The sequence below is a fragment of the Carassius carassius genome, chromosome 27, assembly GCF_963082965.1.
Source record: "Carassius carassius chromosome 27, fCarCar2.1, whole genome shotgun sequence".
In the NCBI taxonomy this organism is placed as follows: Eukaryota; Metazoa; Chordata; class Actinopteri; order Cypriniformes; family Cyprinidae; genus Carassius; species Carassius carassius.
In genome coordinates, this window is record NC_081781.1 from 6,895,775 (window position 1) to 6,922,323 (window position 26,549).

The following is a 26,549-nucleotide window of genomic DNA, read 5'->3' on the forward strand; positions in this document are numbered from 1 at the left end:
GACTTTGCTTGTTCAGGCTTATTTCGTAGGTCTGACCCCCATAAATCACTCCTTGTGGCAGTTTTTTTCTTTACGGTCTTATTATAAAAGCAATTCAACTAAGAACCATCAGTGTAATGATCCGTCCAGTTATATAATAACTAGAAATTAAAATCAAAACCACCCACAAGTCTAATATTTTCTTTGATGCTTATTTTAACATTAAAATATTTGCAGTGTAATGATGCCCCATAGCTTAATGCGTTTTTATGGAACAAAAATCTGGCTCGAAAAAAAAGGAATACTCCACTTTATTATTACATCATTAGAAGTAAAAAGTTTTACCAGGCCACAAGTGTGAGTGTCCTCTTTCACCCCCAACACGTTATGGTCTCCACAAGATGGCGTTGTTTGACAAGTGACTATTAATTTTCATAAACCAGCTGATCGTTATACATAAAAATTAATTACACTAGTAAACGCCACTGATGAGTTATGGCTTAGAATTCATTTATTCCAAATATGATGCACAACAGCCTTTAGAAATGTTATCACACCTAACAATTCAACAATAATTCTGATATAGAAAATAGCTTTTTTATTTCAGGTGAATAGGCTATTCATTTTTTTAAAATATCCTCAAAGAAATGTCCATGAGAACAATTACAATCTTTATTAAGCATACGTTTTTTATTTAGTGTTTAAATGTCAAAATATCCAACTTATATGAACTAATGGAGTACGTATTACAGTTATTTGCAAATTATATTCAAATGAAGATATTTCAAAGGCTTTCTGAAGTCAAGCATATTTAACACACACATTGAATGACCTTCATGTAGCTTCACTTTATGATACTTTTAGCTAATAAAAAAATGGTCAAGGAATGAGGACCACGACGTGAATGTTGCCATTGGAAAAGAGAATGAAAAAGACTGTTTAAATGTTTAAGCAGAGCAGCTGGGAGGCAAATGCGAGAGAGTGAAGAACAGGATGATGACAGATAGAGAAATAGATATTGTGCACCTTCCCCAGTCTTAGTGGAAGGAATATCCAGCTGAAGGGAGACCTCCGCACCACTGTGTGATAAATTTCAGCACATCTTGACATTCTGGACTGTGAGTGGTCTAAAGGGTGAAACAAAAACAAGCAATCATGATCAAAGCACCGCAAGCGACCCCAGGCAGGATGGATGGGACAATCTGTGAAGTAAAGCGAAAACTGCAAATGCACCCACTAGGATAAAAAACGATGATGAAATACATTGAAAGGGAGCATTTACATTTACTTCAACAAAACACACGCTACTAAATTCAGTCCTGAGTGGTAACTTTTGATCAAGATAACAAATTAATTATAAATCAAACAACTGCGTTGTGACTGAAGACTAATTGTTAAAGTTCAGAGGGAACAATGACTACTAACTCGTACCTTTGTAGCCATCAAGAATTTATTCCAGTCATCTTTATTTGCTGCCATCCCTGGTCTTTTGAACTCAATTTTATTGCGCAGGACAGGGTAACCTGTGTTCCAAAAAAAAAAAAAAAAAAATCTCTATATATATATATATATATATATATACTTTTGTTTTTTATTATTACACATCTAAAGGAACAGATCACCCAAAAATAAAAGTCTGTCATTTTGAAAGTTGACATTTTGAGGAATGTTTTAGCTGTTTTTACAATAGAAGTTAATGGGTGTCACTGTCACTTCATGGAAGAAAAAAATAATCTTCTTTTGTGTTCCACAAAAGCCATTAAGTCATACAGATTTGGAAAAGCATGAGGTTGAGTACATGACAGAATTTTTGGGTGAACTGTCCCTTTAAAAGAGCCAATTCACAAGCAATTTAAAGGAGACATCGCTTCACACCGGACAGTCTTGTGCAGATTGCCTCACCTGTGATGACGCAAGGTAGGGACCGGATGCCAGTGCTGACAGCCACTAGGGAGGCTTCATACGTGCCTCTCTCATCCTTCGGCAACACCTGTTCCACTCGCTGGTCCATGGACACAGTCAGAACCCACTCTCTAATCTCCTCCCTCTTCTCCACCTGAAACATAGCCAATGGGAAGAGTTTACACAAAGGATAAATAAATAAATACACTGGCACCGGTGCAGGGTTTTTGGCGAAGGCTTACAGTGACATATAGCTTTGAAGGTACAGGGACCTCAAATGGGATATCTGTTTCCTGGAAGTCTGTGTGATCTAAAGCTTCCAATGTTCCCTCGTCAATGCCCTGAGAATTTAGAACAAGTGCTGAAATTAGGTCATTTAAAGAATGTTATCAGAAACAGTACAATAAAAAGTACTTTATGTCCCCAACCTCTGACTCTGTAAAGTCTGTACAGTCAATGAATAACTGGGGAGTCTTTTCAAGCGATTTGTAACGTTTAAGTTTGTTTCATTTGAAAGATACACATCAGACTGCACACACAATCAAAAGTCTTTACTTACATCAGCCAAATCCAAGAAGCGGTTGAGGAAGATAAAAGCCATGTTCTCCCATTCCACAGCCTGCATGAGAAATATTCATCAGTGACATACAGGACTGAAGAAGCTCAAATTAAAAATGAAAAGTTTAAGAAATGTAAAAAAAAAAAAAAAAAACTCCGGAAAGAGGACACATCGCCACGTCTTCTTCACAATGCGAGGCAACTCAAACGGCTTTGCGAATCAAATTATTCACACTTGCTGTGAGCTCTTACTGGAGCAAACAGAGGAGAATTAAGCCAATTTCCCAGGGCTCTTAGCGGTCTCACATGAATGGTTGAAGCGGCTATGAGTGAGTGTGTGTGTTTGGAGCTGAGTTCACCTTGGCTGCCAGGCCGGCCTCATAAAAGGCCTTGTCAGCTGGAATGAGTTCGGTGTGCCTCAGGAGAGAGATGGACAACTTGGCTGCCACAGAACTCTGTAAACACACATGCAGAATTACAGTGACACAGATAACATAAAGGTGAAGTATGTCATGTTTTTGGATGTTAAAATACACTCTCCAATCCCAGTTTATTATGCCAAGTCAACACTGGCTTAACCGATGGCATGGCATTGGGGATACACTAAGCCAATTGGACGTAGGGGATTGTTTTGGAAACTTTTTTGAAATCAGTCATTATTTTTCCAATTGTGTTTGGTGACATGGCAATTACACATTTGACAACACTTAACCTTTTATGAATAAAAATTGTGCATTTCAGCAGGAAATAATGTGGAACAGGACTTTATTACTGCCGTTTCCACAACAGCAGAAACGCTTATGCTATATATTTATGAAAGATTATGAAAAAAAAATTATCTAGAACAACAAGAACTGATGATTATGGGCAATAAGACCAGAGGTACCGGTATCTCAGTAGTGAACATTGTCTGGTCATTAAGATTTTTTTAAAGTATTTGATCACAAATAGAGTAGAAATAGTTATATTGTGAAATACTATTACAATTTAAAGTGAACAGTTTTCTATTTTAACATATTTTATAGTGTAATGTTTTTCCTGTGATGGGAAAGCTGAATTTTGTTAGCAGCAATTCCAGTCTTCAGTGTCACATGATCCTTCAGAAATCATTCTAATATGCTGATTTGGTGCCCAAGAAATGTAGTGCTGCTTAATAGTTTTTTTTTTAAACAGAAATATTTCATAACATTATAAATGTCACTTTTGATCAAATTAATGCATCTTGCTGAATAAAATATATATATATATATATATATATATATATATATATATATATATATATATATATATATACTTTTGAACAGTAGTGAAAGTTATATTAAATATACTTATGTGATATCAACATGCATATGTAAAACATAAAACAAAGATCTGCTGTGAAGTTTATACACACCAGCTGGTCAATGCCTTTAGCCACAGAGCGGGTGGCGTAATAGTGAGCAACCAGCAGCATCTGCTCAAACTCCTCATGGGCTGGAGAATTAGCTTCTGAAGACTTGGTCAGGTTTTCACACTGCACAGCACAGAGATACTGTAAGATTCACTATTTCCCACTTGAATATAGAATCAATACTGGCTAAATAAAGTGTAAGCCACCATAGTAACCCAGAGCTCACCAGCAGTAGAAGGATGTCTCTTAGATCGGCCCACATCCGATAAGCTTCCGCACAATCCCGGTCCCTTAAGCTCACCAGCTCCAAGAACAGCCGTTTGTAGATGTTAAAGTTCTGCAAGAAGGAAGGGAAGATGTTTCTGATGAAATCCAGAAGTCCTTATGCTTGAAGGAGATGCATCATACATCATTTTGCTTTCTTTTGTTGATTCATTATGCAGACATGACTGGATGTACCTGTGAATAAGCGGGAACACCATGCTGGGTGTAAAGCTGGAGTACTTTCTCTGCCTCACCCTCTTTGATCAGGTGAGTGGCGTACAGAGCGATGTACTTATGCAGGACCTTAAAATTCTGTTGGAGAAGGGGAAGGCAGATACTCTGTGAAAATGTTGCCATGTTTCCACATGACATGTCTGGGGGGGGGGGGGGGGGGGATGAATTGGCACCTGTTTCGAGGCTGTGTCGATGCATTTCTCCCACTGTCCTCTCTCAGCATACATGTCAAGGGCAGCCATCACATCTACTCCAACCAACTGATTGAAAATATAGGAAAACTATTAGGACAAATTGAAATTTAAAACCAATTATACAATTACTAATAACATTACAAATATTATTTTAATATGGAAGTGGAAGTGAAGTGACATTCAGCCAAGTATGGTGACCCATACTCAGAATTTGTGCTCTGCATTTAACCCATCCGAAATGCACACACACAGAGCAGTGAACACACACACACACTGTGAGCACACACCCGGAGCAGTGGGCAGCCATTTATGCTGCGGCGCCCGGGGAGCAGTTGGGGGTTCAATGCCTTGCTCAAGGGCACCTAAGTCGTGGTATTGAAGGTGGAGAGAGAACTGTACATGCACTCCCCCCAACCACAATTCCTGCCGGCCCGGGACTCGAACTCACAACCTTTCGATTGGGAGTCCGACTCTCTAACCATTAGGCCACGACTTCCCTTAGATCAATAACATTACAAATATGAATAATTTTGTTCTAAAAAATATATGAAAACAACTATGCAAATGATTATTATTACTATTATTATTAACATAACTGTTCATTTTATATGATTCTTAATAATACATTTTATACTTTTATAATAATTAGCTTATTCATATTTTAGATTATTATTAATATAATATAATTGTATTATATTATAATTGTATAGTAATGGAATACTGATCGGAAAATAAAGGAAAACTAATACTGACAAATTATGATTTAAAATAATTCAAACTATTATTAAAAATACTAAAATTATTATTATAGAATTATAATTAAAAGATAGACTACATTAATATTAATATGATCAAAAAACATATAATATAATAAATAACCATGACCATTAATAATAATAATTATAAGAAGAAGAAGAAGAAGAAGAAGAAGAAGAATGACTGAATACTGAAAAAGTAAAAAATAAATTAATTAATAAAAGGAAAACTATTAGAACAAATTAGTATTTAAAATAATCAAAACTACTAATAACTACATTGATTCAAATTAAATAAAAATTCATTAAAATGTATGAATAATTTACTAATAAACATAAAAATATGAATAGTAATAAATAATTACATAAATCATAACAATGACCGTAATTATTAGTAGCATTAGTAGTATTATCATTATTATTAATAATAACAATAAGCCTTTAAAGCAGCTTCTCATTGCCTATTGCTTTAACGTAATCAAAAATATTAGAAAAAAATAATTCTTCTTTCACACACAACATAATATATGATATAGCACATTCTTTACTGTCATCATTTTATTATGTAAGTGTACATTAAACTAGTTTCCTCGTTAACATTCTGTCTTTCTTTTCAATAAAAAGCCCTGACCTGCATCATCCCGTGATTGTAACTAAACTGCCAGTGAAGCATTGCAATGAGAGGCAAGCGCTCACATCAATTTGGCTCCTCGCATCTGTTATTCTAAATTGAATCAAGCCAATCGTCTCCATTTTTCTCTCCTCCCAACAATAACTGAAAACAATGAAGTACCAGAGCGGAGCTGCAGTCTGCGGTATTGTGTTATGCTCATTTAATGCATTCTTTAACCTCAACTTCCACACTGCTAGGAAATAGATTTTATTTGTTTGAACTTAAACAGGATTCTGAAAGCTAGCAGTTCCCTGACATTTTGAGCTATGATGCTGCTCATGTGGACGACAAGAGTTCGATTAACAAAGAGTCCTGTTCCCTTTCACTCTCCCAAGGTGGTCTACAATACTTAGAGAAAGCTATCTGCTTGTATTCTTATTTATCTCAGTGGCAACTATGTGTTGTCAGAAGAAGCAGGAAGGGAAAAATAAGTCAATTTCATGCTTTTAAGAGTCCTCCAAAATAAAATCAGCTATTGGCCAAATATTACCACAATATAATGATATATTTAAATGGATATCCTGCTTGCAGTACACTTATAAATGTAAGTTATTCAAATAAAATTGTGATTCATAAAATTGTGGCTTTATTTCAGTTATTAATTTTTGGTTTAATTAAAGATAAAATAATATATGATTATGAATAATATCAAAATAAACCGTGTTAATGATATTTATAAATATAATAAATATCCATGACCATTAAAAATAATAAAATAATAATAATAAAAATGATAAACCTGAATGAATACTGAAAAATGGAAAAAGAAAAAGAAAACTATTAGGACAAATTAGGATTTAAAATAAATAAAACCACTAATAATTAAATTGATTTAAATTTAATTACAATTTATTAAAATGTATAAATAATAAACATTTACAATATTATTAATAATAAATAATTACATTAATCATAACAATGGCTGATATTTTTATTAGTATATTAGTAGCTTCTTCAATAAGCCATAACAATGGCCTATTGCTTTCACGTACAAACATTACTACATTATAAGGATATATTTAGATTTATATGCCGTTAGCAATATCCTAATAAATGTAAGTTATTACAATAAAATAAATTGTGATCCATAAACGTGTGGTTCTATTTCAGTCATTAATCTTTGGTTTAATTAAACTTTTTATTTATTTTTTTAATTTTTTTTAGTTGTTTATTATCAATCTACCACTAGGTAAGCAGTCAAGCCTTGTCCCATCATTTGTGTCCTCTCTGTAATATCTCTAATAATAAGTGAAGTGAAGTGAAGTGACATTCAGCCAAGTATGGTGACCCATACTCAGAATTTGTGCTCTGCATTTAACCCATCCGAAATGCACACACACAGAGCAGTGAACACACACACACACACACACACTGTGAGCACACACCCGGAGCAGTGGGCAGCCATTTATGCTGCGGCGCCCGGGGAGCAGTTGGGGGTTCGATGCCTTGCTCAAGGGCACCTAAGTTGTGGTATTGAAGGTGGAGAGAGAACTGTACATGCACTCCCCCCACCCACAATTCCTGCCAGCCTGGGACTCGAACTCACAACCTTTCGATTGGGAGTCCGACTCTCTAACCATTAGGCCACGACTTCCCTCTACTAATAAAAGCACTAATAAAACACTAATAAAAGCAGAAAATAGGCAAATGAATTTGATACGGTGAACTTACAGAATCAACTTTGCCTTGATTTTTCAGGTGCTCTTTGTAGCGTTTGTCCACATATTCCTCTAGCCTGTGAAGAGATGTCACAAAACCTCAAAAACGCCAAACTCTTATAGAGAGTGACATCACAGTATTTTCAAAAAAGACATAAATATATATTCTACTTAAGAATACACCTCATGCAGAACCGGAAAGCATTTATACTTGATTTCTAAACCTATTTTTCCGGCCGTAAATAAAACGCAGTCAGAGATAAACTGTGAAGGCCATCTGTACTTCTTTGGCCTTGTGCTGTCCTGCACTTCATTTGTTTCACGGAGTGATTTTTCTGACAGCGAGAGAGTGATTTCACTGCCTTCCTCTCACATTGTTGGCTGTAGCGTTGTTAGGGGCGACTAGTCTGTTAAGGGCTCACCTTGGATCAAGCTCCTTGGCCACTCTTTTAGCTTTGTTCCATTCTTCTCCCTCAATGAATGCGTCTATGGCGTTCTTAATGAGGTCCAGGTTGAGGTAGAGCTCAGCAGCCTGAAAGAAAGAAAAGAAAAAAAAAACATTTGTATCTCAACAGGTCTATGGCTCGAGGACGCCAAAGAATAGATGAAGTCTGTGAGCTTTTTGTACGGTCACATTGCTTTTGTGTCATATACTAAATATACACTCGCACACATGGGCACACAAGCGCACTGAAAGCACCATTTCCTCTTGGTGTGCCGCTTTCAAAACACAATACTTAGAAAGAATAAAAACCTAGTATTTTGGAAGGATTTTTCAGTATTTATGCTCAAAATTGCATCTGTGAGGAAAATAAAAAAACAAATGTCAATAGAGAAATGTGAATTTTATATACTTATTGTGATTATATACTTGAAAAACTAAAAAGAAACGTACCTCGTTGTACTTTTTGAGCTGAATCAGGCGTGGCCCGACGATCTGACTGATGTCCACAGCCTTGTCATGAGATAAAAATTTAATGGCCAATTCTGCTGCCTGGAGGGCATGAAAAGATGAGAAAACCTTTGTAAAAACTGTAAATGCAACAAAAAGTCAAGCCCTTTAGGAGCATTTTTCTTGTTCAGATATTTCATGTCAACAGAGTAGCTCTCTAATTGTAGTTAATCTAGGTTAAAAAGATCATTAGCTGGGTTTTCAACCAGAGGTTAACTTATGCGCAAAATTGGAATATCGCACCAAACATTTGCAAACAAGCACCGTTTCCATCCAACGAATCAAAGAGAACAAAATCGTCACTTCCTGATAAACTGGCCCTATACATCACTAAGAAAATTAGGTGAAGCTACTGAATATAGTAATTTTCCTATATAATAAATGACGTGCACCTCAGAACGAGCAGATGAAACACAATGAATGCAGTTATTGCTTTCAGACGTGGATGCTGCTGTTTGGAAATGCAGTTGATTAATAGTTCTGGAATGCAATTAGACAGAAATACTTTGATGACAGACTTTGCTCGTGCATTTCCGAATGACCATATGACAACATTTCTGATGCTGTGGAACAAGATTGGACCGGTTGGTTAATCAGGATTTACCATCCCATAGCACAAAGTCACATGACTTTTTGATTTGCTTAGAGGAATTTACACAAGTCAAAAACTACCTCAAGCGAGCGTAAAAACATTTTTGCGAATTGAGCCATTTTAATTTGAAATTCAGTGTTTCCATCCCTGGATTCTGATGCGATACTTCAAAATGCGCGTAAAAGCAAGGTGGTGGAAACCCAGCTACTGTCTTCTTTTTCAGTTTATTTATTTATTATTTTGATTTATATAAAAGCATTCCATCTCTGCCAACTAGGCAAAAACTGATTTTTGCAAGACCTTCAAGCAAAATAATAAACTTAAACATTCAAGACACCCTGACTTCATTTCTGACTTTTCAAAAGAAAAGATCAATCAGTAAAACATTATAAGGGATTTAGATGAAAAAACAATGTCTTAAAATCATAGAGTAATGTGAATGTATGTGTGCCTCTGTCAAAGAGGAATCTTTGTTAAATTGCCAAAATGTTAATAATCAGCAAACAAATATTACTTAACATATTTAAAACATAACTGTGATAATTTTTTGACTAGCTTTGTCTAGTTTCATTTATTGTTATTGGCTCCAGTCAAGTTTTTTGGTTCTAAAATAAATAAATGATAAAAAATTCTAAAAGATAATAATAAATGAATGTCTTAAGGAGCAGTCACATTAGCAAAAAATGATCATAGGTCAACAGTGTGGTGACATGGACCACAGCTCACACAAAAGTCACTTTCAAACCAAGTAGCTTTCTACTGATCAAGTGGTGAATTTGCAAGACCATCTGAACCCAATGCGAACTCTTTCGCCCTCGTGCAAAATTGACTGGATTTTGCATGTGAAAATTCACTGAAACATTCCAAAAATAATAACGGATTGAAACAGATTGAAAATGTAAATTTTCTGGACAAGTGTTCCTTATGTAAGAGAACATGGTGATGCAGTCAGGTGTCTCGGAGTCTGTATTTTACCTTCATCCAACACTTCATCAGTAAGTCCATGTTAGATGAGTCCTTCACTTTCAGATAGCAGTCGATGGCTCTGGCATATTCGCCTGTCTGTTCCCACTCCTGAGCCTGCTCCACCATGCCTTCCACACCCCTATAAACACACACATATACATTTATTTCTCATGGACTTGTAAGCCATGTTTACCATCTCCTGGTTTCCTTCAGTCACTATTGACGTCATAGTACTCTATGAGAAGAAAAACAACAGAAAATACTACCGTTATATCAGTGCCGGCTAAATAGTCTGCAGTTCATTTTACTGTGAGAGTTTTGAATAAAGGCTTGAAACCCCTATTTATTAAAGGTCTTCAGACGTTCCTGCTTCAAGTCTTGAGATGACCTGGTGGTTAATGACCGTGAAAGCTACATGAAAACCCTTCAGCTTGAAAAAAATCTAGTACCACATTTAATGTTTGGCAATGATGGCTTTAAAACTGCAGAAAGTGAATTAAATTTCACAGCTGTGAAGACAAGCACTCAAGCACTTTCTGCTTTATACAACTGTACATACGGTTGAACCATGTAGAAAAAAAATCAGCATAGGCTGGTGGTTAGGTATGTTTTGAAGCATGGCAGCTAGTTTGAGCTAGTTTAAGCTGGTCCTGAGCTGGAGGTTGTTGCTTAGGACCAGCACATGATCAGCTTAAACCAGCTCATGAACAACTAAAGACTAGCTCAAACCAGCCTAAACCAGCTGCTAGGCTTCAAAACATACCTAACCAGCATATGCTGTTTTGTTTAACAGGGAAGGTACACACATCCTATACCTCTTCCTTTGGAAAGAAAAAACACCTTTGGGATCATAAAGTGACCAGAAGAGTCAATTATAAACACAACATGGCAAGAAAGTTCAAACTCTTGATTGAAAATAGGTTAATGATCCAAGAAGCCTATATTACTGCTGAGTGGGCCTTGAACTGACTATGCAAAATGTTTCTCCTTTTCTTCCCAGGGAAGACAGCAGAGAAGCCTTTGATGTTTTCCCACAAGTCATTAAAAATAGGAAAATTATCAGTGGAGATGGATTTGCTGCGTGTCTGCGTGTTAATGAGCTGCTCATTATGAATTTAATTTAGGATAAAAGCTGCCATGTTCTAATAAAGAAGGGAAGCCAAGCAACGAAAAGAGGATTCGAATGTAGTTCAGAGCTTTTAGTTTTTTTGCACAACCGCAGAGCCCTAGTTTTTGAAGAACAATAAACAAGGGAGGTTTTCTTATACAGCATATAAGACACATATGAAAGTAAGATGGGAAAAAAAGAAACAGATAGTTCTTTTACCAGTTGCCCTCGCTTTCATATTCCTTTTGAAGGACGCTCAACTTGCTGGGCAAATAGTCTTTACAGATCCGCATTGCATCAGTCCACATCCCAGCATCCTGGATAAGAGAAATATGGTTCTTCAAAGCCTGCATAACGTAATATTCATATTTAGCTAATAAGAAGAAATCTTACATTTGTTTGAACAAAGCTTTTAAAATGCAAACTATCAATTTTTTTATATATATAATTTTATGTATTTATATCAATATAAATATCTTCTTCTGTAATTGTATTAATTTAATTTGTTGGAATAATTTTGGTTTAATTTTTTTTATTAATTTACGATTTAATATACTAATTCAGTTCAATTATGTAAAAATTTACATTAATTATGTAAAAAAAACTAATCTTTATCTGGTCTAAATAATTAGGGAGGGTTTTTTCTAAAGAAAGATCATGTACAACTAAGAAAAATGATGAAAAATTAATGGATAGCTCTTACAGTCAGATAAAATGTTATTAAAATGAATTATAAAACATTTCCTTTTGTGTTTGACCCATATCACGTGGATTTGGAACAACATGAGTCTGAGCAATACAATTTTTGGGTGAACTATCCATTTGGTAAAACTTAAACTTTTAAAAGAAGCTACCCTGATTCTTCTTTAAAAAATGTTTAGAAAGTTTAGATCTCTGTGTGCTTCATTGTGATGATGAATACAGCATGGTTGCTGTTAAAGGCATCAATGACATTCTACTAAAGTAAAGAAGATTTTTGTTTTATTGTCTATGTACAGATTGTGCTTTTAAGGACTCTTACTTTGTAGTATTTAATTGCTAGCTCTGGCCTTTGGGCCCTGAGAAGGAAGGCCTCAGCTTTTTGGAATTCCTTCTGGTCAAAACAGAACTTGGCCTGGCTCACTAGAATGTCTGCCACACTTTCCGGATCATGAGCCTCTGCCACTCTCTGGGCATTACTCCAGTCCTTATTATGGACGTGCCTACAATAGAAATAGAGACATGGTCACCCATATTTTAAATATCATTTTTAGAAATTCTATAATAAAATGTATATACAATGACCAAAGTCAGTTGGATTTAAGATACTAAAACTATTGTGTAAAACCAAATAATAATTGAACAAAGTGTACAAAAATATGGACTGACATATCTTTTAATATCTTTTTATCATCACTGCAAAGCTCAGTTAAGAGTATTTTTGTCCATAGTTTTTTAGTTTCTTTTTCTTACTTCATTATTTCTTAAGCATAAGGTTCAGTAATTTTTGTAATTATAATTATACTAAAACAGGACTTTTTAGATCATTAACAATATGATTTCTTGGAGTCATCAGATCATCTTTGGTTTACTGCCACTGTAGCAGCAAAGCTCCAGCATACCACTTCTCCATGAGATCTACAAATTAAACACTCTCAACCCCAATGCCACCTGCTTCCAGTTACTCATTGCTTGTAATGTGATAAAGTTGATAAAATCAGTACTCCATGCACAGAAAAAGTACTGAAGTGAAGCAATCCCCCCTATAGAGTGGTCTAGGAAGGAAAGTGTGATATGAAAGCTCACTCACATTAACACAGCCTCCTTGGGTTTCCCGGCTTTGATGAACTCAGTCTCAGCCTCATTGAATTTACCCTTAAAAGTTAAAAATTACAATTTATCTGTGCACCATGCAATCATTAATAATGAGAATAATAACTGTAGGTCTGGGTATTAATAACAATGCCAAATTGTGTAAAAGTAAGCATAGGGTAATATGTCATTATAACAAATTTTAATACAACAATATTTTCAAAATTTCATAGATTTAGCATTCTGTAAAACTACAAATTTTTGTAGTTAGGCTGGGAATTTTTTTTTTTTTTCCACCCATTACAATGAGTGGTGATTGACATATTTTACCAGCATTTTTAGATTTGTTATTTTATATTATTATATTGATAAATATATTATATTAATATTTTTATTTACATGTATTATATTAATTCAAATCAGAAGAACGTACAACGCCATAAACATTCAATCTTCCCACTGGAATCTGCATTATAAAGACCAAATCAGGCAAGAAAAATGAAAAGACCTCAGAATAATTTGCATTCACAGCCCAGACCTTGAAAGTGAACCATTGTAGTAGTCTATTTAACACATTCACACCCGCATTTGGCTGGAGTCACAGGCAGTGACAGTGTAGAAAAGAGGAATCATTTCTCCCCCGTCTGTAATACCTGGTCCTCGAGGAACATGGCATTTTTTAGATGAATATCAGGAATCTTCTGTTTCATGGCGAGTCGGGCCAACTCAAAGGCAAAGTCAAATGCACTAAAAAAAGACAAAGAGTGTTTCATTATAGAGTAAATAAAAGCCTATTTTACTATGCACTTACTATGTTAATTTGTTATCTGTATGTACCATGTACACCTGAAAAATGGTATAATAGTGTTAGGACCATTAAGTCTTAACAGAGACTTACTAGTTATCAGCAGCAAAGTCAATGGCGGTTTCCAGAAAGCCGAACTTGTTGAGCAGCTTAACTGCCGCCTCTCCTCCGAGATTTTTTGCCCACAGATAGGCCACTTGCTTATGTGCACTGGCTCCTCCATGAGTCTTTGCTATCTGTTGCAAAGATATGAAGAGAACCTCTGAATGTTTAAAACGCTCTACTTTTTACATTATATCAACTCTAGTATCATATAAGACCATGTAGTGTGCACACACACCCGATAAGCTTCCTCCCACATATCATTGACTCTGTACATGTTTACGGCAGCTTTCCAGTCCTGACCCTCTAAGTAATGATACTCCGCTTCCTGAAACCTGGATTCAGCCTCTAGCTCCTGTGATAAACACAGCACACAGCACTCAGACCATGTGAAGGATCTACTGAACAATAACAAGACAAAACCGCACCAAAAGAGATTTGGGTCAAATGTGTTTTGTAACTAAATGTGAATAGGAAAAAGTAAAGAATGGAACAAATGTACTCTTGTACCTTAGCCAGGTGAATGTGCGTTTCCTGCAGCAGGTCTTTGTGATGAACAGCAACTAAACGGATCATGTCGTCATACATTTTGTTCTTCTTGTACATAGTGATGGCCAAGTCCGGTTCATCTACTGTGGTAAAAAGCCTAAAGACAGAAATGTACATTTCAAATGTATGAATTCTAGTATGACATGTGACGGAAATCTCAAACATGTTGAAATTCTTTTCAGATTTAAAAATGAATTCATTTCTTATTATAAATGAACCCAGCCAAAAAATAGGTCAAAATAGAAAAACAGCAGTGTGCATGTGTGTTTTCACCTTTCGGCTTCTTTGTACTTCCCCTCTTTCTCTAACTCTTGTGCTCTGCTGATGTAGAGGGCAGACACATCCTCTTGTGACATGCACTTCACAGCAAGCTGTGTCGGAGACGGACAGATAGATAACAAGAGAGGCGAACAAAATGATACATAATTCATTACATAAATGTAAACTGGTCATGATTTGAATAAAGAAGAAAAAAACAATTGCAGTTGTATTCTCAGCTTTCATCCAATTTATAATTACAACTACACACTGATTTGTTAACATGTTGCTATGCAATTGCTAGACTGTTTTTGCTGGCTGCTAGGTGGTTGCTTTTTGGCCAAAGTCAAAAGAGGCTACCTCAAGTTTTATATAAGTCTCAGTTCTCTCTTTCCATGTAATTCTATGGGATCTAAGGCATTTAATCATAAACAAAAATATAGACACTAAAATATAATGTATACTTTATCAATATCTTTGCAGAGGGGCACAATGTGACACTGACCTTATGAGCTTGCTCCCATCGCCCAGCCTGAGTGTACATATCTATAGCATCTTTAGTATGATCACCCTTCACAAACAGACGTTCTGCCACCTGTAGTTCATAGAAAAAAAATTAGCCAACACAGATTCAAACCAGATCATATTTTTAGAAACATGAGATCATTAGTTAATATTTGACAGCTGGAATTTGCTTTTTTTTTTTTTTACCTCAAACTCCTGCACAGAAGCATAGTGCTGAGCTATTTTCAGGTAATATTTAGCAGCAGTCTTGTCCTCCTGTAGCTCCAGTATGTGCAATGCTTTCTTCCACTGGCGTGCTGTGATTGCTGCCTCTATGGCCTTGGTGGAGCGTCTTTTAAAGGGAGGAAATTACATACATGCTTTTAAATATTATTGAATATTATATTAAAATACTGCTTAATATTTTGTGGAATGTGAGGTATGTTTTTTCATGATCCTTTGATAACTAGAAAGTTCACAAGAATTTATTTGAGATAGAAATATTTTGTAGCCTTTTAGATGTCTTTGCTGTCACTTTTGAATAATTGAATGCATCCTTGCTGAATAGAAGTGTTAATTTAAATAAATAAATAAATGGTGGTGTAAATGCACCATTTAAATGAATTGAAAATGTCTTTTTTTGCTCTGATCTATAGAGGTTTGTTATTCTAGAAACTCACCCTGCTTCTATGTAGTGGTTGATGGCAGCATCCATTTGTTTCTGCTGCACTAGATAGTCACCCCACACTTCCTCCAGCTTTACAACTTCTGCAGGAAACGCAACGCGAGCCAAATCCACCGCTGTGGAAGCACAATGCAATCAGCAGAGGTCAATGAAGGCAATGAATCTAAAGCTCTGATGCTTTGCATTAAAACCACTTAGTTATTGTTCAAATTGAAATGTAACACCCTATTCTGATTGTTCTTACCAGCTAGGCTCACCTTTCTTAAAAGCATTTCCCTTGCGGTAGCATTCCAAGGCCTTTTGATTATTTCTTGTCCTTTCAAACAGATCGCCTGCCTGTTGAGTTTAATAATACTTAGAAATATGAATAATTAGAAGTAAAACAATTTCCCTTCAATTCTGTGAAACAATACAATGTCAGTGTGAGAGGTTGTGCTCCTCATTTGAAAGTTATAAACGTATGGAACTTAACAGTAGCCAATTTGTCAAGACACATGCGGTTGTTGCAGGTCAAACTCACCCTCTCATAAAACTCTCCTTTAATGAGTGCAGCAGTGATGCGGCTGATGATGTCATGGCTTGATAAAAGCTCGTCTCTGCTCATGGCCAGCCAAGCAGCTTTGGCAGGAAGTCCTGCTTTCAGGTAGAGGTTAACAGCACCAGTGAAGTCTCCTTCATTCTCCTTCACCTCACCAGCTTTCTCATTCTGATTGGTCTCCATTAGGTAAGAATAGTAACTGCGTCTCAAATTGTCCAACTCTGGGTGGCCCTTCAAGGGATACACACATTTAGTGTTAGTAGAAAGCTGACAGCTGCTAAATGCAAATAATATAAAATGCAACTAACAAAATAATTGTGCAGAGTTAAGATAGTAACATGAAAAGGCTTTTCGAAAATATTGTGGAAATATGGATAAATTGTGATATGCCTTCATCCTAAAAAAAAACATAAAACTACACAAGTTAAATGAAAATATGACAGAGGCGATGGAATCACTCAGAATGAAAATTAACATGGTTTGTGCCATCTATAACATGTTTTTTGGTGTGAGTTATTGATTGCTGACAGAGTGGAACCATCAAAATTCAAGAGACATTCAGAATCCAGACACTCAGTGAGTTTGTATACTGTTGCAGTTCATGGTAATATTGCAATGGAACAGTGTAATAAACTGCAATGTTTGTTTTTATGGATTTTCTTTTACTTTACAGCAATTACACAAAAAAGTATACAGCAAACAATTCTGGTTCCATGCTGGATGACTTATTTGAGTTCTAATGTATCTGAGTGAAACTTGTTGAGAACCCCTGTTTTAGGCTAAATAAAACAAAACATGTGGACTAGAGGTTATGAATATTTATGATATTGTATGTAAAAACAGATATTACCTTCGCTTCTGCTACTGCAATACATTCATCCCACATGTGAAGCTCCTGGTACATTTCCATCACTTCATCCACCGCATTCTGCAGAGTTACAGCAATATTACTCACAGCTATCGAGTTATAACCATCTCAGCTCTGTCGCTCCCACGCACGAACTGTCCAATGCCATTTTTGAACTCAATTGGCAAAGAAAAGCAGTGGCAAATACTTTTTTGGAGATCAATTTTAAAATTAATAATTATTTAGTCATTTTAATTATTATTTGATCATTTTTATTATTATTATTTTTAACTTAATTTATTGTTAAATGTAACATTTATTTAATTTTTAATTTAATTAAACAGTTCAAAAACATGTTTGTTTATTCATTTGTTCATTTAAAAAGGGTTTTTATTTCTTTTCATTTGAATTTAATACACTGGCAATTGTATTTTTAAGTGGCACTCCTAATTGCAAGTATCAGAAACTATTCTTTACCTGTTCCAAGTAATACATCTCTGCAAGCTTAAAGTTCTTATCCAGCATGGCCAGTCGTGCTTTTACCTGGTAGTGGTCTGTACCATCACCACCCTACAGGAGAGAATATAACATCGAAATGTAAAATGCAAAAGCACAAGTACAACAGTAAAAAACATACATTCTAAAAATCAACAGACAAAGTAATAGAGATGCTACAGGCTGAGGACCTGTCTGTCCTTCAAAAAAATTGTATGCACTACATACATTTTCCCTTGAGACTGAATCTGCAATTTTGTTGGTCTCATTTAGGAATCGAGCTTTGGACACATCTCCAAGGGCTGCAAAACACCTGCAGAAAAATCCAACACTACCTCAGAAGAGAAACTGTAAATATCAGCCAGATACAAACATCACATACAGTATCATTTCACATTCAACCACCAATTCTGCAATAACTCAGGGCATTTAAATTGGACAGCACTGATCAACCATGATCCCATTTCTAAAAGTGACTTCGAGCAAAAGAGTATTCAGTCAATTCTTTCATTTGCATTCTCCTTCACGGTCAGACTACTTTTTTTCATGCAGATAAGCCTATATATAACAAACCAATCCTGCATTATTAAAGACCCTCTAATTTAAATTGTAGCTTCAAGCCCTCTTAAAAATGCTTATACAGTAAAAAGAAAACTCTGAACATGCTCACTGCCTCCTAAAGCGACTGGATGCCTTTTTAAGAGAACCTTTGGTGCTTAGTGCTAAAGCTTTTATCCTACCGCACAAGTTCAGGTGAAGGGTTTTTTCTCTTTTACAATAGAATAAAAAACACTTTTCTTTAGGCACAATATTATCTGAGACACATTTCAACATTTAAAAAGTAACATGCAGAGCAACTGTACAGAATAGCAGCTTTCTTAAAAGACCTTTTGACTAATGCTTTTACCATGCATTAAGCATTCACTGCTATATGGAAAAACATTGATTCTTTTGTCAAATTAAAATATTACTGTTTTAAAGACAGTTTTGGGGTCTTTTTCTATAGAACAATTCAGAATATATTACAGAAGATGCATCCTACATTTTCATTTTTATTCTCTGAGGTCAATTTATAATTCAATTTGGGTTTATATAGATACTTTTTCCCCACCAAGAACTGTTTTACGTGCCCAGCCTTTCCCTGACCCATTTCCTGCTAAATTTCTCCAAATCTCATTTAAATAAGAAACAAAATTGTCTGATGGCCTGAGGTTGAGTAAATGTTCATTTCTGGGTGACCTAGTCCATTAATATTTTTATGCAAACAGCATTTTCACCTGTGACATGAGTCAAATATGTTTTCTTAACTGGACCAATAACAGCTTGGATTACCTTTTGACCCATCGATGACATTTACATATGGGTGGCCATGTGTTAATATATCAATTCACAGTCACTAAAGATAGAGACATTGTTACAGATTAGTTTGAATAATTCTTTTTGAACTTATTGGGCAAGATATTTTGAGTACAGTGTGCCTACAGTAAATGCTTTCATTTCAAATGATCAAGGAATATTACATATTCATGATATGACCCCTTTAAGAATGTATTGATACTGAGCTGATTCAGTGTGTTTTTATTTAATTGTTTAGTTCTTCTGTAGTGCCAATTAGATGCATATTAAGAGCAAATAAAAAGAAAAAACTAAAGGTGCAATGCTATTAATAGAATGAAACAAGCGTTCAGAAAGACAGTAAGATTATTGTATTTATGTAATCCTGTGAAAAGTTTTTTTTCTATTGTCAGTACAAGGGCTGTAATTAATAAGTTTATTCACACACATTTCCCAGTGACTGTGCTGTCTTTGGGTAGGTAGGCGTTGGTAAACAATAAAATAAAACAGCAAAACTGTGCTGTGCACTGTGCTGCTCCTTTATCAAATTTAACGTCATGTAAGAAATGTGTTGCTTATAAATGCAAGTAATCAAGTATAAAATGATATGACCCTATGTCAGTTCTGCAACTTTAAAACTGTCTTACTTCTAAAGAAGTTCAATAGAAGAAGTTAAGCTTAAAAAATGATTCTGGGATAATCTGTAAAGGAATTCAAAGAAACAAGACTTTTAAATTCTGTCATACTGGTTCCTAGGTGTCAAGGTTAGACACATGATCTGGACAGCTATGCTGAAGTCATCGCAGCTTTAGCTGAGTCACAGAAGTGGGTGGACTGTCTTGCTTGTCTAACCTCTCAGCGATGTGGAGCTGTTGTGCCTCTAGGGAGAGTTTACTCAGAGTCTTCCACATGGCCTCTGTCTCTGCCGACATCTCCAGGGTCTCTAGGAATGCTGTAGCTCTGTACACACACATACACACAAATCCAGCTATGAATAAAGATACTTACATAATTTAAAGGGATAGGTCACCCAAAAATTACAAATCCGTCATCGTCGACTCAGCCTCATGTCATGGTTTTGTGGAACATAAAAGAAGCCATTGGTATTTAAACTGTTTCGGTTACCACTAAATCATTGAGACATTTCTCAAATTATCTTCTTTTATGGAGATGAGGGTGACAGAATTTGAATTTTTTGGGGGACTGTCCTTTTACCTGTAATAGTCACCATCATCAATGGCTGTACCAAATTCAATCAACCCCTCATCCAGAGTGTAGGAGACAGAGTTAACCCCTTCAGTCACAATGACTTCAGTTTTTCCATTGGATCTCTCCAGATCTACAATATCACCCTGTCGCAACACAAGTCACATGATTAAACTCACAGTCAACAAAAAAAAAGGAAATAAACTGAAATGGCAAGGTGCAAATTCTTTCTTTTCATCAAAGAATCCTGAAAAAAAATATTGTTAGAGTTTCCATAAAAATATTAAGCAACACTGAGTTCAATATTGATAATAATTAGAAATCAGTATGTTAGAATCACATTTTAAAATATGTATTAAGTATTATTAATATACTATTAATTGTAATATAATTTCACAATATTTATATCTATTAATGACTATATAACTATTAACTTCAGCTCACCTTGAGGGGAAACATTGTGACCCTCTCCGGGCTGTCGATGGTGTACCAAACACACAGGTTTCCTCTGTTCTGGGCCACAACTACATCACTACCCGGTACCCACTGAACATAAGGACAGAAACTCAGCATGGTGCTCTTCAGGCTGCTCTCGATGTCATACAGGTGGAGCTGAATGTGGAGAAAGAGACTGAAGTGGCAAATCATTCTGATTTTACTTGAAATATTAGAGATTAAATAACAACGTTGGCCCTTACCCTGAGTTTCTTGTCCCTAAAAAGCAGTTTCCGACCCGTTTCATTCAGCTCCAGCCAGTCTATCTTGGAGTCATGGCTTATAGTGCCCAGATTATACCCACCCACCAGGTCCACTATGAAAACAGGAAGAGAAAAGGATTATGGGAGATAATGCACCAAATACCAGATGCAGATTATTTTCTGTTCATCCAAGGTCAGAAATGAAGCTTTATAGTTAAAACTTTAAAACAGTAAGTGGCTTTTAGACAATGTTTTTAAAAGAAGAGATGAAGAACTTTTCATCCCCCAAAAAACTATAATAAACAGAATTATAAAAATTTGTAGATGGCTGCCATGAACGTCACCGTACACACACTCGTACACAAAGACACGCAGCAAAAACGGAGGCACTGCCTTTCATACGGGCCCCGAACATCCGTGCCCTAACAAAAACAAATCAATGAGTCTTTCATGAATCCCGTTCTGTGATGCTTCCCTGCATTTCTGGCTCTTTGTTCACAAAATAACCATTCTGATGGGAAGCATCACTTATGGAGGAGGGCAAGGGGGGTGGGGAGGAGAGGAAAAACACTTTCCAATTTGCACTTTCTGAACAGGTTTTAAGCACATGGATCAGTGAGGGGGAAAAGCACTCTGCTGTCTGTCAGAGGAAAGTAAATTGGATGAAAGTTGTTTCTCATTTTCACCACCTGAAGAAGAAACAAGGCTAGCAGGACAGAGGGAGCATGCCAGGACTTAATTAGCACAGGAAGTGGTCAGAAGCGTGGCAGATGGCTAACGGTAGCTGGTGAAGGAGAGGGCCGTGACGGCGACACAGCAGGGCCGGTGTCTAATTGAAAGGTAACCTCCAAACCGTCCGAACGTCAACACACCTTTCTACTGTCCCTCAAATGATCCTCTCTCCAAATAACGGGTCACATGGAGAAGGTGTGCCATTAAGAGCGGAAACAGAATACCACTGATGACGTTGATGACAACAGAATGAAACTCGTTTATGAGCTGATGTGACTATAATTCCATATAATTTAGTGCAATTTTGTATTTGCTAAATGGGAAATACATCTTTTTTCACACAGGGCATGAAAAACTGAGCTATAAGATTGGGAAGACGTGATTAATCAAAACTTGTAAATAAAATGGAATTAAAACTGTTTTATCATTTAAGTAAATAATAGATAATCTCCCTGTCTTGACAGTTACTCACCGATAGCAATAGTTTTTATGTCAATCAGGTAAGCCAACTTTCTGTTGTCCTCCACTCCCCTCTGCTTTCTCTCATTCAGACGCACACTGCAAACACAAAGCGAGGAATAAACACTTCCTGTGGGTGCTGAGGGACCTGTCGGTGCTCCATCAAGAGGAACCAAGCACTGCATTCTGACAGCACCTGACAAGCTTTATACATGAATGCTGATTTGTGATGACTAGGTCTTCTCACTAAGAGCCAGCCAGAATGACAGTACCAGGACAACTGAGAAATCGCAGGTAAATCCCGCCATCTGGTGGTCAGTATTAGACATGACTTTTTTGGGAAATGAAACTCTTTATCATAGAGTAATATAACTCTTGTACAAAAGTTTCGTTCATTATGAAATTATGTGATACATTAAATGTTAGAACTTGTATTTATTCATATTTTTAATTAATTATTAAATAATTATTAGTAGATTATGTACTAAATATATTAAATGATTATAAAGAATGCATATTATTATATTACATACTATAATAATAATATATTATTATATATAAATAACATTTATTTGATATAATTAACATTTATTCATAATCAATTGTAATATATATGAGTGTGTGTGTGTGTGTGTGTATATATAATATATATAATTTTTTTTTGTATATATATATATATATATATATATATATATATATTTATAATTTACAATGACATAACTTTTTTAAATAAGAAAAGTCGTTACAAAGCTAAAAAATATTTTTACCTTTTCGATGAAGAATTATAAAAACAAATGTAGTAACAAAGTAAACCATTTTGAATTGGCTTTTAAAATGGCTTTTGCTTTCCAAAGTGTTTCCAAATGGCAGACCTGATGAGGTGTGGGTTCATAAACTCAGTCCGAACAGATCCCAAGATTTCATTGCTTCCGTATTCCACCAGCGCCAGTTCTCCAGCATTGAAAATCATGCACACCTAACCAGAAATATAGCAATTTACAATTAGACAGCAATTACTTTAATTATACCAGCTAGGGCTGCATGATTCATTAAACCCAGTCGTTTTCCCTTTGCACCATTCTCATAAATGTCTGAGGCATCTTAATAACACACAATAAAATAACAAAAACACTGTACCGTTTCATTTTCAAAGAAAAACTTTTCATTTCCCCCGGACCCCTGCCACGCCACCTGTAATGGGAGAGTGATGTTGTTTATTGAAGTACAACACGGTCATCAACTTTTGCTTTCCACTACATTACACAGAAAGAAGCAGAGGCAGAGACATTGCAGCCAAGGCCCTTCACCATTATCCTGTTTGTCACACTGAACTTTCTTCCAACTCCCATAAGAGCACTTTGGAAACTCAATTAAACATGGATTAACACAGTGAACCATGACAGCCCTTGAACTTTTAATTAGACATTTTAAACCTTGGTCCACCCGATGGAGAAATTGACTCGGTTACAATATGAGAAAACTTTGAAAAAGTTTGAATACAGGCCGTTTTATCTAAACAGAGACTTTTTAACACAGACTGAATGATCAAGAATGGTAAAAAATGCTCGAACAAAACTATATGTAAGAAATAAAGCAATCCTACCTCACTTAATTTGTTGGATGCCAGATCTCCCAGCAGCAGTGTGTCAGAGGTGTGAGCCACAAGATATCGATCCTTCCCCATGACTTTCACCTCATCTATTTCATAACCATACTGAGATTTCAGCACCACTCGGGTGCCAGTGGACAGATTCTTCACAATCACCTGGGAGGGTTTAAGAAACAAAGTTTTAGAACATCCAGTTTGTAGGATGTAAACAAGACTCAAAATATGAGTCATGAATGAAATAGTATTGCTCACTTGACTTAATCCTACGTATGTCATCTCAAATTTGTTCTTGTAGATACTCCTCCGAAGACAGCAGTCAAACAACTCGACTCCACCACACAGTGTGCCCTGCAATTTAGAGATGTAATTAGACTTCATCTTCAGTGGTACCAAATGGCAAATCCAAACCTCAACATCACTGAACCGCTGTTTCTTTGGTTTTTGTCATCCCACTTATATCTTACCAAGTTCCCTTGCAGACAAACTTATGAGCAGATGTGTATACACAGGATTCAGGATATTCAGGTGTTCCAAGAGAAAACTTCTCTATAGTGTGTACAGGTTTGAGTATATGAACAGAATACATATGTTCTGAAATCTTCATAAAATCGGACGTTCAGACTGACCACAGAAAGCCGAGAGCCGTCTTTCTTCCAGGACAGAGCTGTGATGGTGTACAGGTTTGGAATCTCTTTGGGAGAAGCTTCATCCCAGGTGGCTTTTCGGGGACTCCAGTTGAAAACTCGCAACCTAAAGAAAACTATTTAGCATAAGGGATACATCACGACATTAGAAACACATTTTTGTTTTCTGTTTAACAGCTTTCTCGCCTGTCATAGCTTCCCACGACTATGGACTGGCCACTGGGGCTAGATGCGGCCACTGTGAATTCCTTTTCGGAGTGATCTCGGCTGTAGTCAAATGTCTGAAGCAAGTGGCCCTCCCTTCCATAGGCCACAATCTTCTTATCACATCCAGCCACAATTATGCTGTTGGTGCCCCATGCCATGGCGTACGGTGGGCATGCATGAGTCAACAATTTGCCCTTTGGAACATCAGAACAAATACATATTAAATAGTCAGTCATTTAGGTACACGCAAATATAATATTTCATAATATTATAACATATGCATGTTATAAATACATTACCTGAGATTCTCCAGATCCTTCATCATCAAAGAAGTACCGAACAACCGTTCCATCCGCATGACCCGAGAGGATTCCCTTCCCCGAGACACTGGGAAAATGGACCCAGGGGAGATAAACAGTGTTATCCCGAAATTACTCAAACTTAAATAAAAATTAATGATAGCTATATCTATATATATAAAATATATAAGATATATATATAAAACTAAAAGTATAAAAATAATAGTCAGGATTTTAATACATACTTTGTCGTTAGTGAGACAACATAAGAGTCCGTTCCGTAGATCGTGGAGGACTTGCTTGTTTTTGTACTGGCTTGTCGAACCTGCATTTAACATAAAAAAACACTCACAAAATAGAAAAATCAGCTTACGGTTTAAAGCATAGAAAATGTGCCACACTTACTTTTCCCTCTGCTAGTCCAAATATTACTGTGTGCTCTGACGGCCAAACAAGACATGTTACAGCACTCTAGAGAACAAAACCAAAGTTAATGCACACAATATATGACACTTCTGCCTAATGGTATGGAGCATCATATTTATCATCAAAATACTTACTGTTTGAATAAATTTGTTGCAAATAACCTTTTTATCTCCCCTGGGACATAAAACATAATATTAGAAATATGAAATAATACAATAATGCAAATTATACTTGTATGTAAGCATTCTGAGATACCTACCATTCCTCCCCTATTTTGTAAACAAATATAATATTGTCTGTCTGAGCCACTGCTATCTTGGTTGAATCGGGAGAAAATGCCATGGACTTGACCACATAGGTTTTCTTTCCATACTGCAACAAATTGCAAAATCATAACTTCATAACGTCACCTTTTCTTGAAGTACTAAGAAATTATATATAGCACTGGTAGACTACAGCATTTATTTTGAGGATTTAATATCAATTCAATAATTCACTGATTACTTACTTTGGGGTCTGCAGGTTTTGTAGTAAATCTGTCTCGTTTCTCTCCTTGCTCATCATACAGTATAACCACTCTATCAATAGTGCACACTGCAAACTTTGCATTGTTAGGAGCCCAAGCCATACAGGTGACTTTAGCAGCTCCATCCTAAAGAAAAGACATTAGAGACGTTAGAGACAACACGACGTCGTTTGCTGACATTCGGAATGTGATTTCTACTGTTTCTTTGCACAACGTAAATGCATGAGCTGAAATCTGGCAAGATACTTAAGCATCCTAGTATTGCTAAGCTAAGATGCGTTATAATGCCTACAGATAGCGGACTGCCATGAGCTAGTTAGCTAGCGTCGCTAAATAACGTGGTAAGCATATTTACCTGAGGAGTTAGAAGAGTCTTCAGATACTTTAGCTGCATGCTTCACTTTTATAAAAGATTTGGCGGAGTTATACGGACGTATTTCTTGATATAGCCACGTTATTGGTAATAGTTGTCAGGCTGCAGACATTTTGGTAAACATAGCTTTCTCCCTGGTTACCGTCGCCAAGGAAAGAACGTATGACGTAGTTACGTAGAACGACACAATGCGTGTATGAAATAGTGTACTGCTGTCACTGATCTATTTTTTCAAA

General features: G+C 36.0%; 1 protein-coding gene across 1 annotated transcript; it reads right to left on the minus strand.

Moving 5' to 3' along the window:
- Positions 1–465: 465 nt before the first annotated feature.
- Positions 466–26,454, minus strand: ift172 (intraflagellar transport 172). The gene is made up of 48 exons (XM_059512353.1): positions 26,296–26,454; positions 25,923–26,066; positions 25,674–25,786; positions 25,549–25,588; positions 25,394–25,459; positions 25,234–25,313; positions 24,989–25,076; positions 24,669–24,883; positions 24,465–24,588; positions 24,091–24,186; positions 23,833–23,994; positions 23,367–23,420; positions 23,102–23,205; positions 22,243–22,328; positions 21,039–21,151; positions 20,785–20,952; positions 20,350–20,486; positions 19,987–20,094; positions 18,028–18,112; positions 17,782–17,874; positions 17,308–17,385; positions 16,440–16,688; positions 16,177–16,255; positions 15,915–16,035; positions 15,442–15,586; positions 15,236–15,325; positions 14,746–14,843; positions 14,434–14,569; positions 14,162–14,278; positions 13,915–14,057; positions 13,670–13,763; positions 13,015–13,079; positions 12,247–12,427; positions 11,445–11,542; positions 10,127–10,256; positions 8,503–8,601; positions 8,030–8,139; positions 7,621–7,684; positions 4,501–4,587; positions 4,289–4,405; positions 4,056–4,166; positions 3,833–3,952; positions 2,799–2,894; positions 2,441–2,500; positions 2,124–2,222; positions 1,882–2,035; positions 1,411–1,502; positions 466–1,106 (listed from the first exon to the last, which is right to left on the minus strand). The coding sequence occupies exons 1-48, from the start codon at positions 26,332–26,334 to the stop codon at positions 1,017–1,019; spliced, it is 5,238 nt and encodes a 1,745-aa protein (XP_059368336.1). The 5' UTR covers positions 26,335–26,454; the 3' UTR covers positions 466–1,016.
- Positions 26,455–26,549: the final 95 nt, after the last annotated feature.

Coding starts and splice junctions, on each gene's coding strand:
- ift172 (XM_059512353.1), bottom strand. CDS start 26,334: ATGCAGCTAAAGTATCTGAAGACTCTTCTAACTCCTCAG. Junction 25,787..25,922: donor CAAAACCTGCAGACCCCAAA/GTAAGTAATCAG, acceptor AATTTGTTGCAG/TATGGAAAGAAAACCTATGT. Junction 20,095..20,349: donor GATGATGGTGACTATTACAG/GTAAAAGGACAG, acceptor GTGTGTGTACAG/AGCTACAGCATTCCTAGAGA.